Below are 15,994 nucleotides of genomic sequence, written 5' to 3'. Positions count from 1 at the left end.
CAACACACTGTTAGCACCCATGTGAACCTGAGAGCGTGGTTTGCATAATGCAAAGCCAGACCTTAGGGTCTAGGTGTTGAAAAGCAGAATATGAATGTGTTACCCTTTGGGTTATAACACAAAATAATTAGACACCCACTCACCATGTCACCTCTCCCCTGAAGGGCTCAGTATGAACCTAACTAAATATTCGGACAGCAGCTAGTGCAAACAAAGGGTATGGAGGGGTATTTGGGACAGAGTTCGGCAAACTCCAGAGAACAGTTGTACCCATTGTTATTCTGCTTCACCTAGAGCCAGGTAAGTAGGTCAGGCAGTGTGTGCACATGTGTGTCTCAGTTGCCATTAGTTTCTCCGCTGGCACAAATGCCATCTCTCCAGGCCCAGGAGGAGTTTTGACTTGACTGTTTCTTTCTCTCTCTCAGTAGCTTTTCACAGCCCTCCTGCTAAAGTTAAGAAGGAGCCACAGAGTCCCTGTTCTGACCCAGCACTGTCCTGCAGCCATAAGCAGCCATTTCGGTACCGCAATGGCGAGCAATGCCTTTACGCCAGGTAATGCTGCTTGCATGCAGGAGGGAGGGAAGGGTAACTAAAGGTGAGGGAGTGCTATTGCAACGTGTCCTGTTCAGTCCCTGGGTCTCTCCTGACATGCTAGTGCAAACTGATTGATGGGTTACTTCCCGTTTAACACTGCACCCCCGGCAGCCTCCTCATGTGCTAGTTTATTGTACAGTATTACACCCAAGAAAATCAGTGCCAGGCAGGAGCGGATTTACCATGAAACAAACCATACAGTAGCCCAGGGCCCCCAACAACAGGGGGGCCGCCAAAATGCAGGACAAATACCTGACAGCGAGTCCCCAGGTCCTGGCTGGTGGCGCAGCAGGGCTCAGGCAGGCAGGCTGCCTGCATGCAGTGGCTGGTGGCCCCACACCACTTCTGGAAGTGGCCAGCTGCTGGCAAGTCTCTGCGTGCCCCTGGTGGGGGGAGGCAGCTCCACACGCTGCCCCACTAACTCTGAATCTGCCACTGGTGCCAGCCAGTTTACTTGTTCAAATAAAACCCTCCTAATGTAGCAGTGCTCTGCTGTACCCCTGTCCTCAATCCCTGCACAGTCCCCTTGCATCTCCTTGTTGATGTCTTGGCTGCCCCTAACGCTTAGAACAATTTCCCTCTTCTTGTCTGCCAAGCACTTTCCCTCTCCTCCTTCATCCCTCCCTTCCCCAGATCCTCCCTGTACTGACCTTCCCACCACTCCTCTGCACCTCTTTGTATTTGCACTGTAAGTGCTTCACCACCCAGGCCTTGTCCTCCCATTCATAAGAACATAAGAACAGCCACTCTGGGTCAGGACAAAGGTCCATCTAGCCCAGTATCCTGTCTTCTGACAGTGGCCAATGCCAGGTGCCCCAGAGGGAATGAACAGAACAGGTAATCATCAAGTGATCCATCCCCTGTCACCCATTCCCAGCTTCTGGCAAACAGAGGCTAGGGACACCATCCCTTGCCCATCCTGGCTAACAGCTCCATGAACTTATCTAGTTCTTTTTTGAATCCTGTTACAGCCTTGGCCTTCACAACATCCTCTGGCAAGGAGTTCCACAGGTTGACTGTGCGTTGTGTGAAGAAATACTTCCTTTTGTTTCTTTTAAACCTGCTGCCTATTAATTTCATTGGGTGACTCCTCTGTAAAGTGCCATTAGTTTGATCAAGGAGAGCGATCAGTAATAAGAAAGAGGGAACTTTACTCAGAGCGCTGCATTGCCAGGTGACAGCCTGTGGCACGTTCTCCCCAGGTGAATGGAATGGGTCGCTGTCAGGAGATTGTAATATTCCAATATCTGTTTGACTGTCCCAGTGCCTATGACCAAACCAGACAAGTTGGACTCAAGTCCCCAAACCCAGGAACCCCGATACAGTCACCGCTTCAACATTTCCCTAGGCAGGACAGGAGCTTCCTGAGCCCTCGGGGGCCGTCCCAACCCACATCCAGCCGTGGATTCCTCATGGAACACAGGTGAGTGTCCACAGCAGTAGCAAGGTGGTAGACAGCCTCCAACGAAAGGGGCTCCCCTCCCCAAAGCTCCCTTGACGTTCTCCCCCCTTCCCCCATATCTCAATCAAAGTTGTCTCTTTCCAGCAATCATAGACCTTCCCTCTTGTTACCAGCCTGGGTCCCAAGCTGCTGCCCTGTGCCTATGTGGGGGAAGTCTATTGTCTGAAGCCCATTCAGCTCTATAGCCGTAGCTTCTATATGACCTACGGCTATGCAACAGCCCCCGGGAATACCTTGCTAGAACTGTGCACGTGTGTCTCTTTTGATTAAGCTACAACCCTCTAAAATCCCTGTTCCTCCTACCACTGCATACGGGTCTCAAATAGTTTGTGATTAGGGAAAGCAGTCACCACAACAGCTATTTCCCCCCATTTAGCTCCATCTACCAGCCACCTACGGAGATGTGCCGTTCCTTCCCCTCCTCTCAGGCCATGGGCCGAGACGCTCCAGTTGCCTACCAGCGCCAGATGTCCGAGCCCTGCCTACATTACCATCCGCAGGACTTTAAACAGGAGTACCACGACCCAATGTATGAGCAGGCAAGCCAGCTGGGGAGCAGCAGTGACCACTCGTACCCAGCGGGAGTGGTGATCAAGCAGGAGCAGACAGACTATGCCTATGACTCAGGTAGGGCAGGAGAATTATCCTGACTAAAGCAATACATGCAGGCCAGATGCTGCTGGGTGTGCTGGCTCCTGGGGAACCTTCTCGCTGGCATTGTCACGGGCTATGGGGCAACAGCACATAGGTGCTTTGGCTAACAGCCTCCCTCCCCCTGCAAAACCTCCCCTCCCTATTTCCACACCCTGAGGGAGGTTTTCTGAGAGCAGGGAAAGAGCTGTGAGAATGATTCAAGGTTGGAAAACATGACTTAAACTGAGTGAGAGGCTTCAGAAGCCCAGTTGGTTTAGTTTATCCAAGAGAAGGTGAAGAGGTGACCTGATCCCTGTCTATACGTACCTGCCTAGGGAAGACATTTCTGACAGGAAATGGCTCTTTACTCTAGCAGAAAAAGGCAGAACAAGACCCACTAATTGGAAGCTGACATGAATAAATTCCACCTGGGAAAAAGGCACCCATTTTTATTAGGGTGGGTGATTAACCATTGGAACAATTTACCTAGGGCCATTGTGGATTCTTCATCCATGAAGTCTTTAAATCAACACTGGGTCTCTTTCTAAAAGACAAGCTCCAGCTCAACCAGCATTTAGAGGTTTGATGCAGAAATTACTGGATGAGGTTCTCGGGCCTGTGCTATGCAATAGGTCAGACTAGATCAGGGGTTCTCAGACTGTGGGTTGCAACCCCATTTTAGACTTGCTGACGCCTGGGACTAAAGCCAAAGCCCGAGCCCCACCACCAGGGACCAAAGCCCAAGGCCTAGGCAGCAGGGCTGAGGTTACAGGCCCCCGGCCTCGGGCTGAAGCCTTTGGGCTTCGGCTTTGCGCCCCCCCTACCCCACCAGGGGTGGTGGGGCTCGGGCTTTGGGCTCCCCCGGCCTGGGGCAGCAGAGTTTGGGTGGGGCTTAGGCTTCAGTCCCCTCTGCTGAGGTCATGTAGTAATTTTTGTTGCCAGAAGGGAGTCACAGAGCAATGAAGTTCGAGAACCCCTGCACTAGATGATCAGAATGACCCATTCTGGCCTTGAACTCTGTGAATCGATGAATCAGACTTTCCAGGCTGCAGAAGGAGAATCCCTCAGCTGCAGCTGCCCAGTAGGAATTTATGTTGTTAGTGTATTATTTCTATTTTAATATTGCCTAGGGGTTCTGGTCAAAGAGCAGGACCGTATTGTGCTGGGTGCTACGTACACACATTGGATGTCCCCAAAGGGAAAGGGGACAGAGCATCTCAGAGGGTCTGCGGGAGATTACAGGTCACTAGGCTACTCCCCAAGTCTGTCCTCTACCTTCCCCTAAAGCCTACGATTACATCTCAAAAAGAGGTGTGGCCTCCCTCCCCCCTGTGCCTGAGCACTAATTACAGGAATACTGCCCTGCCAGAGATACTTGTGGCCCCCAGAGCTGGGAAATTAATGAAGGCTAATGCACAGTAATGCATGTTCTTTACTAGCCTGTTATTGACAATCTTAAGTGGTGAAGCAGCCAGAGATGGAGGCCAAGAAGCGTAATCTCTCTGCCTGGCCCTAGTTGGCCTATTACAGAGGACATTCCACGGGCTCTCTGGAGCAAATTCCTTTCTCCCTGAATGATAAAGTGGAGGATTTTTGGAAAGCAGTGACTTTTGAGATGATGATGAGTCTATAATTGCTTAGAAAATGGACTGCTGCCCTGCCAGTTTCCAGTGAAACCTCAGAACTGCTTGGCAGTATTGGTAGGGATGCCATGTCCCGCCTGCTCAGCATCCCAGTGGGTTCTGTGCTGCCCACAACCCTGCAGGGGTGGGACGATCCTGCACTATTGCGATCAATGGCAAAGCTCCATCAGCAATGCAGGACTGGGCCCTTATTGAGCCCAGTTTGTAAAGAGTCATGGAAGTGCCTTGGAAAAAAGCTCAAGTCCTATATTCAGTCTTTGATTCATGCCCCACAATCTGCCTGCTAACAATAACAATAAATAATAACTTACGCTTCCTTAAAAAGATCAGAGAATGTTTCCTGGTAGGAATTCTGACTCCTGCAATCTGCAGAAATGCTCTGGCAGCTGGCCAGGCTGCAATGACCTCCTCTTGAGGGATCTGAGAACACTGAGCAGGACTCTTGCTTTCTGGATGTATTTTTAGTCATGTTCTGGTTGGATTCCAAGGGTAAGTCCTCAAAAGAACAGGTTTCAGAGTAACAGCCGTGTTAGTCTGTATTTGCAAAAAGAAAAGGAGTACTTGTGGCACCTTAGAGACTAACCAATTTATTTGAGCATGAGCTTTCGTGAGCTACAGCTACTTCATCCGATGAAGTGAGCTGTAGCTCACGAAAGCTCATGCTCAAATAAATTGGTTAGTCTCTAAGGTGCCACAAGTACTCCTTTTCTTTCCTCAAAAGAAGGAGCCCTTTTCTCTGGATCCAGACCTGTGTATGGGCAGGGTAGGTCACATCTGGTTTCTCTGCTTCCTTGAAGAGTCCTGGGGGTGCCTTGTTGTCTTCTGACCCCTCCCCCAGCAATGCACAATCACTAATCCAGAGTCCCCAGTGAATGAATGAGTAAGTGACAAAAAACAGAGGGGAATGGAACTCTGTGTGTGTTCCTCATACCACAACATATGAACTGCCACTCCTGATCAGACCAGGGGTTCATCTAACCAGGCTTCTCTCTGCAACAGTGCCCAGCACCAGATGCTTTGACAAGCGATGTAAAACACCCTACAATGGACAGTTATGGAATAATCTTCCCCTATCCCCAGGCACTTAGAGGTTGGCTCATGCTCTGAAGAAAAAGTGTTTAACACCCCTATAAATTTGTATTTTTTAATGTAACTCTGGATAGCCTCATGATTTACATAAATGTCAAATCCCACTCAGCTCTTGGCCTCAAAATATCATGTGGCAGTGAGTTCCAGATGCTAAGTATGCATTGTGTTTAAAAAAACCCAAGAAGGATAGCATCTCAGGAGCTTCATTTGCCCCCTTGTTCTTGTGACAAGGCAGGTGAGATAATATCTTTTATTGGACCAGCTTCTGTTGGTGAGTGAGGCAAGCTTTCGAGCTACACAGAGCTCATCCTCAGGTCTGGGAAAGGTACTTGGTGTGTCACTCACTTGTTTTGGTGTCATGAGATGAGTCAGAAATGAAACACTTGTTAGTGAAGACCACTAGGGGCTTCAGTGTGGCTCTTGGTTTTGCATGGAAAGTGCTCAGATACTGTGCTGATGGGAGGCTGCTGTTACTCCCTATATAAGAGGTGTGTCGGGTGGGATCGAGCTTAGTGCATGAGCTAAAAGCCAACTGGTTGTTAGCTAAGGTCTGTAGAGCAGACTCATTTTATCTCGCTCTCTCTCTAAGTGGTCTTGGTGCCACTAGATGGGCCAGAACACCACACCCAGAAGGTGTGTGGGTTACACTAGCTCTTAGAAAAGGAGTACTTGTGGCACCTTAGAGACTAACCAATTTATTTGAGCATGAGCTTTCGTGAGCTACAGCTCACTTCAAACATCTGATGAAGTGAGCTGTAGCTCACGAAAGCTCATGCTCAAATAAATTGGTTAGTCTCTAAGGTGCCACAAGTACTCCTTTTCTTTTTGCGAATACAGACTAACACGGCTGTTCCTCTGAAACCTGTCACTAGCTCTTAGGAAGAGCTTTGGCCACCTAGGAGGCAGCAGTGGCCAGAGGGAATAGCAAGTGGGTTCTGCAGAAAGCGGTTTTCTTACCCGAGCCAGTGTGTGCCAGGGACGCTGGAACAGTTTGTATAGTTGAGGTGCTGAGAGCCATTGAACCAAACTGGAAAGGCTGTATATAATGGAAACCCCTTCAAGGGAGGCAAAGAGTCCTGTGGCACCTTATAGACTAACAGACATATTGGAGCAGAAGCTTTCGTGGTGTTCCAATACGTCGGTTAGTCTATAAGGTGCCACAGGACTCTTTGCCGCTTTTACAGATCCAGACTAACACAGCTACCCCTCTGATACTTGACACTTCAAGGGAGCAGCTGCATCCCTAGTTCCAGCACCTATGGTGTGCACGCTGCAAGCTCCCCTGCATTCTGTTTAGCTCTCTGCAGACTTTGCTGTGTTCAGCCTTGCAGAAGTTGCACAGAAATCCCTTTGTCAAGAGCTGCAGGAGGGAGTCCAGTGGCTTGGAACTAGGACAGAGAATGCACTGCGGTCTCTGCAGCGCCAGTGACCTTCAAATGCTAGGGGAGCTGGAGCACTCCTCCCCAGTGCCAGGGATTGCATTACATAACCTTGAACCGTGCTCCCGCCCTGCAGCTTGGCACACATTGCTCCTCTCCCTCTGAATGGAGTCAGAGGAATTTCATTCACAAAATGGAGGGCTGGGGAAGGAGCTGAGCTCCCAGTTGGGCTGGCGGTGGTGTCAGCTTTCACCACATGCTTTCTTTTCATAGGCAGCTGACATCAGCCGGTGGCTGGTAACATGAGCTGGTGTGTTGCTGTCTGACTGCTGCCTGGAGCGAGTCAGGGACAATGAGAAACGACTCCCTCGTTTGGAGGTTAAATCGCAGGATAAACCAGCTTTGTTCTGAGAAGCAAATCTTTTCTTTTTACATCTGTGCCACTAACACCAAACTGGAGAACGGGAGCCACTCCCAGCACAGCTGGGCCTGTCTGCTGCGCTAAGCAGAAATTTCTAATCAGCTGGACTTACTATCTTCCTCTTGGCTCTGTCACCCCCACAGCAAGCATCCTGGGGGAAGTCAGGGGTGAAGACCCAGTATCTCAGAGGATGCCAGAGCTGATCACAGCACTACAGAAATGTTTATTAATAATCTCCAAAGGGGGCTGCCTGGGAACCCAACCAGTCAGGGACTAAAGTTAGTTTCTCTCAGTGAAAAGCTTATTTTCCAGCAGACTCCTGCCTGAGGTGTGGGCACATGCTGCCGTGATCCATACTAGATTAATCCCCCTTTGAAGAGAGAAGGCTGCTCCTGTTCTCCTGGTGTTTTAATGGCCACTTTGGACTGGTTTTTATGAGCAAAAATAAATTCAATCACATTTCCCACTGGGGTTCTGAATGTATCTCTGTGTCCGCCATAGAGACATACCCCTCACTGAGTGCCTCCACCCTGACATGGGTAAAAATGACCCTGCTTCCAGCAGAATGGCTTTCGTGAAACTAGTTTATGTCTGTAATAATGTACAGTGCAGACTGCAGTCAATTCAGTGTACCCCTGCCTTTAGCATCAGCAGAAGAGCGCTGAAGGCAACTGCATTATACAAAAAGGCATGAGAAACGTGAGAAAACTCTTCCAAAGTGTCCAGTTAGTTCCCTCATTCCAGGCGGGGCTGGAAAATTAATGTATAAACTACAGTAACCAGTCATACTGTATGTGCAGTATGGAACCTTTAAAACTGCTGCCCTCTTTCACACCCACCTTGTTTTTACCCTTTCACTTTTTCTAATGCTCATGAGAACTAAGACCCCAAGTGCTTGCAACAATATACCTGAAACAGACTGTCCATAGGAGCACTATGCAGCAGGGGCCCTGCAGTCCATAGCTGCACTGTAGCAAAATAAGAACATAGGAATGGTCAGACCAAAGGTCCATCTAGCCCAGTGTCCTGTCTTCTGACAGTGGCCAATGCCAGGTGCCCCAGAGGGAATGAACAGAACAGGTAATCATCAAGTGATCCATCCCCGTCGCCCATTCCCAGCTTCTGGCAAACAGAGGCTATGGACACCATCCCTTGCCCATCCTGACTAATAACATCCTCTTCACCTGTAACAATCAGAGTGCAGTCCAGTGTCACGCATAGCTGCCGACTCCGTGGGTGCTCCGGGGCTGGGAGCACCCACAGGGAAAAATTGGTGGGTGCTCTGCACCCACCAGCAGCCAAGCTCCCCACCCCAGCTCACCTTGCCTCCGCCTCCTCCTCTAAGCGTGCCGCGTCCCCACTTCTCAACCCAGCACTTGCTGCCGCAAAACAGCTGTTTCGCAGCGTAACAAGCTGTGGGAGGGAGGGGGGAGGAGCGGGAATGCGGCGCGCTCAGGGGAGGAGGCCGGCAAGAAGCGGGGCCGGGGCGGGGATTTGGGGAAGCAGTCCAATAGGGGCAGGGAGGGGGAAGAGTTGGAGCGGGGACTTTGGGGAAGGGGTTAGAATGGGGGCGGGGCAGGGCAGGGATGGAGTCGGGGCAGGGGGGAGTTGAGCACCCACTGGCACCAGGAGAAGTTGGCGCCTATGGTGTCACGTCACCCTAAACCCTAAATGAAGGAGAAATAGCAAACAAATTTAACCTGTGTTAATATTTCCGCTCTCTCTTTGTCATGGTGGATAAAAACAGTGCTTTGGGTGGTGTCACAATTGCACATTAATTTAATCCATGGCTATTGAAAATGTGGTGAGAGGACAAGCCCTAGAACCGGTCTGAGCTGGAGCAAAGATGGGATCTAGAGTCTCAGTTTTCTCTTAGGAGGGCACAAGGCTAGTGGTTGGCCCGGCTGTTTCAGGGCCTGAGGCTGTGATCCCGTATGATGAGCAGGCCGGCTCTGATACTTGTTGTGCTTGGCAGTGATCTGTGTGTGTTGATCATTCTGTAGATGTTCCTGGCTGTCCTTCCATGTACATGAACGCTGAGGGGTATCAAAGCCATTCAAATACCGAAGGGACATTAGGTAAGAAACCTCCATGGCTCTGTCTCCTCTTCATCTGCTCCTGCAATGGACCTCACTCCAGTGCTGCAGCTTGTCTGTGTTCTCTGATTGCATCTGCTGCTGTCTCTTCCAGGCTATGGCTACAACAAGCAGATGAGGCCATTTGCTGATGATGTCTGTGTCGTCCCAGAGAAGTTTGAAGGTCAGAGAGAAACCTGTGTGTCTTCCAAATCTTGGGGTAGAATGAGGTTACCCCAAGCCCTATGTAGCCATGTGAGTGGGCATAGTCACTGCCAGCTCTGCTCACTCTATTTGTGACCCTATTCATTCGGAGATGCCGCACCTGGATGTATGAGTCATGGCTGATGTTGTGCTTCCTGGGAGTTTGTTTTCTGAGTTTTCATAGAAGCAGACAGACATTTCAGCAGCTGAGCCCCGATCACTGCAGTTGGTGGTGAATTTCTCCTCCTCTTCACTCCTGTGCAAACTGAAATGTTGTAGGCAAACACTTGAGAGATGCTGATTTCTGCACAGTAGTTGAACCCAGGATCACCCAGCCAGTAGCCCCATTTCCCAGCTTTGTTATTGGTGTTGGGGCCCAGTCCCTCTTGATTACTGTCCCAGCTCTCCACAGGCACCCCCAAACCTTCTCGCCAAGATCACTGCCCTTTCCTAGTGCCAGCTGAGCACGGCACCCCAGGGCCTCTTTACCAACCTGGCTTCCGTTTACAGTAGTCTCCATACACCCCTAGAGTCGCTGTGTGGTTGTCAGTGTCACTCTGAAGGCAGTGCGTCTAACATGGGCTCACTCACAGTAATGGAGCTTGGTCCTGATGTGCAGCCTGCCACCCATACAGGTCAGAGTGTGTGGGATTGCCCTGGGATGAGACACAAGCTGAAATCATTCCGATGTGCTTTGCTGCTGCAGGAGTCAAGCCTGAACATGTAAATGCCTCGTGCCAGAAGCCAGGCCCGGCATCTGCCCAGAATCTTGGCACCTGTATTTCTCAGCCTCTCTCCTCGTCCCCTTTGGGATTCGCCCACCCCCATTGGGACCCAAGGGCCAGCCCTGCCTTTTGTGAACATTAGAGGAGGAGATTACCTAATGGGCTTTGATGCTGGGCATCAGCCAGCTGGGCTATCTGCACATTAACAGCAGTTCTGAGCCTGGGCCTGAATGAGTTGCTAGTGATTCCCCACTGCCCAGGGATGTGGGAGTCAAGGGAGGTGGGGGCCAGTCTCTGAAGGGGGCAGTGACGCTGGGGGGAAAGCACATTTGGTCTAAAGCTCTATTTCTGCAGAGTTCTCTCAGAAATCAGAGGGCAGCCAGTTCCTTTAGCATCCATCTCTGGAGGATGGGGCTCTACTGGGAGCGGATGCCATGTCCTACTGCATTAGGGTCTTGTTGCATTTAAACTGTGAAGTGATCCCTGAACTACAGTAAAACTCTCCCAACTTCTTCCAATTAAACAAAGAGCAAGCAACTCTTTCGGCTGGCTTGTCACACGATTCCTGCTGCACTCTGGGCTCTGGCTTTCTGACCAGACTCTCCTCTTGGGTAAACAGCAGGTGAGAGGAGGTTAGTCCTCAGGCATCCCTGTAGTAACCTCTGTAGGTGGCCTGGAGCCTGCTTTGTCTTTTGTGGCTTTCCACCGAGAAGCCCTCTCTGCATCTTCCTCCCGTCAGGAGAGGCAGAACTGCTGGAGGGCAAGGGAAGGGACATAGCAAAACCCTTTGTGTTTGTTCTGCTCAGCAGGAGACATCAAGCAGGAAGTGAGCGGGTACCGGGAAGGACCCCCATACCAGCGCCGAGGGTCTCTTCAGCTCTGGCAGTTCCTGGTGGCTTTGCTGGATGATCCCACCAATTCCCACTTCATCTCCTGGACCGGCAGAGGGATGGAGTTCAAACTCATTGAGCCTGAGGAGGTGAAAACTCTTCGGCTTCTACCCATGGAGCAAGAGGGGCCCCTGGGCTGACTTACTGATTCTGCAGATTCCTAAGGGCCAGGGCCTTTGCCACATGTAAGGCCTCCTGCCTGCCAGTTGCCCTAAGGGTCACCACTGAGGCTGGGGTTTTAGAGGAGGAGGCCACAGCAGCTGAGTGCCAAAAATCCCAGCTCTATGATGGCGGCGCCCATCATCTGAGCTTCAGCAGGTGAACAGTCTGGGTCAGTGGGTTCCAGATACAGGAGATGGCAGTTTCCCCTCCAATAGCTCCCTCATTAGGATCTCAGAGTTGCTAAAGGGAATTGCAGTTGGTGGGTTTCTCAGCTGGTCTCCTTCTTCCAAGGGGTTTTACTCTTGGGCTGTCCCATGTTGGTTCTGTGCCACCTATCTCATGGTCAGTGCCCGATGCTGTCTCTGAGATCCGGGGCAGGAGTGTATCTCATTGATCACAGCATTTTAAATAAAAATCTGGGAGAAACCGTGTCCTAATCTGGGGATGGATGGATTCGAACTGCAATTAACAGATATCATTTCTAGTGCCACCATGTTCCAAACAGAGCAATAAACTCTGATAATAGCTGGGAAATGTGTCTGGAACATCCATTAATGTCAGGATCCGATTTATGGCTGTGTTTAGCAGCTGCTCCAGCTAATCCCCCGGCTCTTACGAACATGTGCAGCGCAGATGGGCTGAGTCACTTTGCTGGGTCACTTCACTATTAACATTCGTTTACAAGTGTTTTCTCAGCCTCTTTTTTGTATAATAGTGCTCATCGTTCAAGGGTGAAGGTGGTTTCAGGTGAAGTGGTCCTTTCCCAGTGCTGACCTGGCTGTGGGCATGTCCCGCCAATATAGAGGCACTGGCTAAAAGTGCCAAGCACTTTGCATGTAGTCTGTAGTAACATATGACCTTTTCATCAGCTACTCAGCACCCAGGATTACCAGTATTCTCAAACCCCTTACTTTCCGTCAGAATGTTGGGGGATCGAGGAAGGTCGTTTGTGGGCCGGTGACAATGTTTGCCTATTGATGGACTTTTCCATCAATACAATTGCCACAGGGACATTTGCACGCACACATTCTCTCAGTGATGAAAGGAAGCTTCTGTTTATCAGCCTTGCCCTCCTTGTTCACTGCAGTGAAATGTGAACGATGCTGTATTTATTAGTTGTATTCCATTGTTTGCCTACTTTAAATTATTATTTATATTACCTTTTGAGCAGCATCCTTCTCTCAGAAAGGAATCACACGGAACATCCCCCAGACAGATAAACACAGGCATTTGTCATGCGCTCCTTTCCTCAGAGCTTACAGACATTAATGCACCCTGGTGTTTTGTCCTGCAGGTGGCCCGGCTGTGGGGTATCCAAAAGAACCGGCCAGCCATGAACTACGACAAGCTGAGCCGGTCCCTTCGCTATTATTATGAGAAGGGCATCATGCAGAAGGTCAGTTTGTGATGGGATCCAAGTTCTATGCTCGTCCTGACACTTGTCTTGCTTGTGATTGGAGGTTTGGCTGGCTCATGGCAAGTTCTGAACCCCCTGACTTCCTGAGGTTCCCTCTTTCCCTGCAACTCTCTCCCTGGCCCACCATTCGCAGAGCAGGAAGCAAAGAAACAAGACCCCTGAGGAAAGGTTGAAGGAGCTGAATCCAGGCATCCTAGGGGAAAGCCGATCAGGGGGCGGGGTCATGCTTTCTCCATGTTCGCCTGCGTTGGGGAGCAAGGGGGGGATCCTCTCTACAACAGTCAGGGTGCCTGTCATGGGATTAGTTGCCAAGGGAGTCTCTTGTTGTTATTAGTGCTAGTTAGAGTTATAAAAAGGCTAAAGGTAGCACCTATCCATGTGCTCTGGGCACCCTTAACATAGCCTATAAATACAGCGTTCAGTCCAGCAATTGAAGATAACCCACGACAAATCCTGGTCCTCATCGAATGGTTCTCCAACCCGACAGTTAAAAGTCTCTTTCCCACCCTCCCCATTTCCAGCCCCCTAAGAGAAAAGCTGTACCTTGCAACATGGCCCGCCTGCTTATCAGGTTGAGATGTCACCATCCCTGGAGCTATTTCAGATGGGACTAGGGCAGCAGCCACAGAGGATGCTGGACGAAGTGGTGAAAACTCCCTCTCTGACATGGGGACGGTCTAGAGGAGCCCAGGGTCTTTCCTAGCTCTATGGGGTCCCTCTCATCCCCCACTGAACAACTCACATGCCCATGGCTGCTGTCATTCGCTGGGAGCAGCTAGCTGCACGCCAACTGGGTGGGACAGAGACTGTAGCATTCACCTTGTCTCCTCCCTGCAGGTTGCTGGAGAGCGCTATGTGTACAAGTTTGTGTGTGAGCCTGAAGCCCTTTTCTCCCTGGCCTTCCCTGACAATCAGCGGCCAACCCTGAAAGCAGAGTTTGACCGGCAGATCAGCGAGGAAGATACTGTTCCTCTCTCCCACCTGGACGAGAACACGGCTTACATCCAGGATCTTGGGAGCCTCCCTTCCCAGCCTTACAGCAAGGGCTACCCCTACTAATTCCACCAGTAGCCTGCTGCACAGCCGTTGTGTTTGTATCTATGGAGACGTTTGTTAGTAATCGATCTGCATAGAAGCTTTCCTGGGCCAGCTTGGGCTCCACTAGACTCTTTGAATAGCTGCCTTTGAAACAGGCAGAGGTGATGCGAGCCCATCCTTGGACAGCTCGCCAGCATCTGAGGCTTTGAAAGACATTGGCTGCACCTCATTCACCCAGGATGTGGCCCCAGACTTGGTGCAATGGAACTGGCTCTCTCACCAGTACAGAAACCTCTCCGGGCTGCCAGCAGCAGCATCCAGAGCCAGTGCTGCCTTCATTCAGTTAAATGTGTGATTGTGTCACATCCCTGCATCGATCCTGTCTCTGGCTATGACCTCCCGCCGAGCAGGGTGGGGAGGAAATGGGACCCTGTTGGGCTCTCTCCTCTGATTTTATGATTCTGTGAAAGCTGTTAATTCCCTCGCTTCCCCAGACACACACACTCCTACAAAGCTTCCCTCAGACACCCAGCCCACCTACAAGCACTGTTATTACCCCCACTACTTCTTACGTGCTGGGGACGTAAGAAGTAGTGCAGTAAGCAGGGCAGTAGGGAGCTGAAGGCTTCAGCTCACACTTATTCCATACAAACAGCTTGGCGGGAATGGGGAACATTTCTTCCCTTGGATGCATTTGCTCCTGTCTTGGTGCCTTCTTGCTCAGGATGCTTCATCTCTGGGCTGTTTAGTGTTTGAAGCCTGTTGTCATTCTGGCAACGACAGGAAGGGGACCAGCTGCCACCAGCCAATGCTGGCGTGGTTCTGGTCTGCTTGATAGGAAATGTCACCGAGGGTGAGCCATGGAGCCCCTGGACTCCACTGGCCTGGAGTGTGGCTCTGAGCCAGAGGAACCCTGCAGATAACTGGGAATTTGAGGATAGAGAGCAAAGTCTGAGATGGGGTCCGAGGAAAGGGATGCTGGTGCCCATGGGCTCCAATGCCCAAGCCAGTGGCTGGGCTGCTGATTGCTCCTGACTGAGCAGGGGCTACCTACAGCAGCCAAACTCTTCAAAACTGAAGAGCTTCCACCAAAAACATCCTCAGCAATTTTGAGAGACTCTAAGGTGCCACAAGTACTCCTTTCCATTAGCGCTGGTCAGACCTGCTGTCCCTGGGCAAGTGGGTAAACCCTGGAGGTTAGAAAACAATCTCAGCCTCTGGATGGGAGGCAATTGCTTTGCAAAAAAGCCACACTCTCCTTGTTCATCTGATTCTGGCCTTCCCAGAAGGGCACATGCGAGGGGTAAGGGAGGAGTTCATGAGACGCTGTCAGGGGTCCCAACTGGTTAATGCAGCACGGGCTGCATAACGAGAGATTGTTATGCCATCTCTCACAGCCTTCTCACTGAGAGGCCCCCTCCCCTGCCCCCACTGTGCTAAGCAGCCCCACCCAGGCACAACCACAGCAGGATCACAGGAGCAGCAGTGCCTGTGTGGTGGAGCTCAGCTCTCCTTGCGCCCTGCTGCTCCTCTGGATGACTTTCAGGCTCCTGAGGGCAGAAGGCTTTTGGCTCAGCCTCATGTGGCAGTTTGGAGGGAAAGTTTTTTATATTGCTTAAGAGGCTGATTTCCCAGGAACTTCCTCTCTATGCAGCTAGCAGGGATCCTCGCTTCGGCCCCAGGTGCAATGTCTGGAGGGGAAGCTCTCTGTGACCCACAGCGTGGTGGGCATGTTCCATTTACAAAGTGCTCAGCCTGCTCCTCTGCCCCCTTGTGAGAACCTCCCTCCTCCTCTACTGGCCCCACCCCTCCTCTGGGCCTCTGCAGCCCTCGCCCTGCTCACTCCTCTTGTGGGAAGCACACTTTCTCCATTGCCCCACGAGTGAAGGAGAGGGGGAGCTCTTCCCATCGGCATCACTTATTTTTATTATTTATGAGTGTAAAAAAATACTATAATCAATAAATTGGTCTATATCTTTGGCCGGTGCCCCTTCATTCAGCTCCCTGGCTTCTTCTACCTTCCCTTCTAAGCTTGCTCTGCTTGTGTCACGGGCATCAGCATGCAGCTTTGTATGGACTGATTCAGCCAGACGGGGGATGTGCATTTATTTTCATGTTCGGTGTAGGCCAAGGTACTGTAACTGGCCGGAACCCTGTGGACTAGTGACCTGCTCCTGTGCAATCACTTGCAAAGGGACAGTTCCCACTCAGCAGCCTCCAGTTCCTTGTCCTCCAACCCAAGTCGTGTCTGCCCTGCTGAAG

General features: G+C 50.9%; 1 protein-coding gene across 5 annotated transcripts in view; it reads left to right on the top strand.

Moving 5' to 3' along the window:
- Window positions 1–15,712, top strand: part of ETV4 (ETS variant transcription factor 4) — a 43,899-nt gene extending 28,187 nt beyond the window's left edge. The window contains exons 6-13 of one of the 5 annotated variants that reach the window (XM_073325890.1): window positions 429–552; window positions 1,859–2,017; window positions 2,433–2,683; window positions 9,225–9,299; window positions 9,412–9,480; window positions 11,035–11,204; window positions 12,572–12,673; window positions 13,532–15,712. In XM_073325890.1, coding sequence (XP_073181991.1) covers window positions 429–552; window positions 1,859–2,017; window positions 2,433–2,683; window positions 9,225–9,299; window positions 9,412–9,480; window positions 11,035–11,204; window positions 12,572–12,673; window positions 13,532–13,753 — 1,172 coding nt within the window. In that variant the 3' untranslated portion in view covers window positions 13,754–15,712. Of the gene's footprint in view, window positions 1–425; window positions 553–1,858; window positions 2,018–2,432; window positions 2,684–9,224; window positions 9,300–9,411; window positions 9,481–11,031; window positions 11,205–12,571; window positions 12,674–13,531 lie in introns of all 5 variants that reach the window. The other 4 variants (XM_073325889.1, XM_073325891.1, XM_073325888.1 and 1 more) reach the window with 4 other exon arrangements.
- The last annotated feature ends 282 nt before the right edge of the window (window positions 15,713–15,994 follow it).

Source organism: Lepidochelys kempii, chromosome 27, assembly GCF_965140265.1.
Source record: "Lepidochelys kempii isolate rLepKem1 chromosome 27, rLepKem1.hap2, whole genome shotgun sequence".
Classification (NCBI taxonomy): domain Eukaryota; kingdom Metazoa; phylum Chordata; order Testudines; family Cheloniidae; genus Lepidochelys; species Lepidochelys kempii.
Note: the sequence above shows the minus strand (reverse complement) of the source record. Positions and strands in the feature narration are given on the sequence as shown.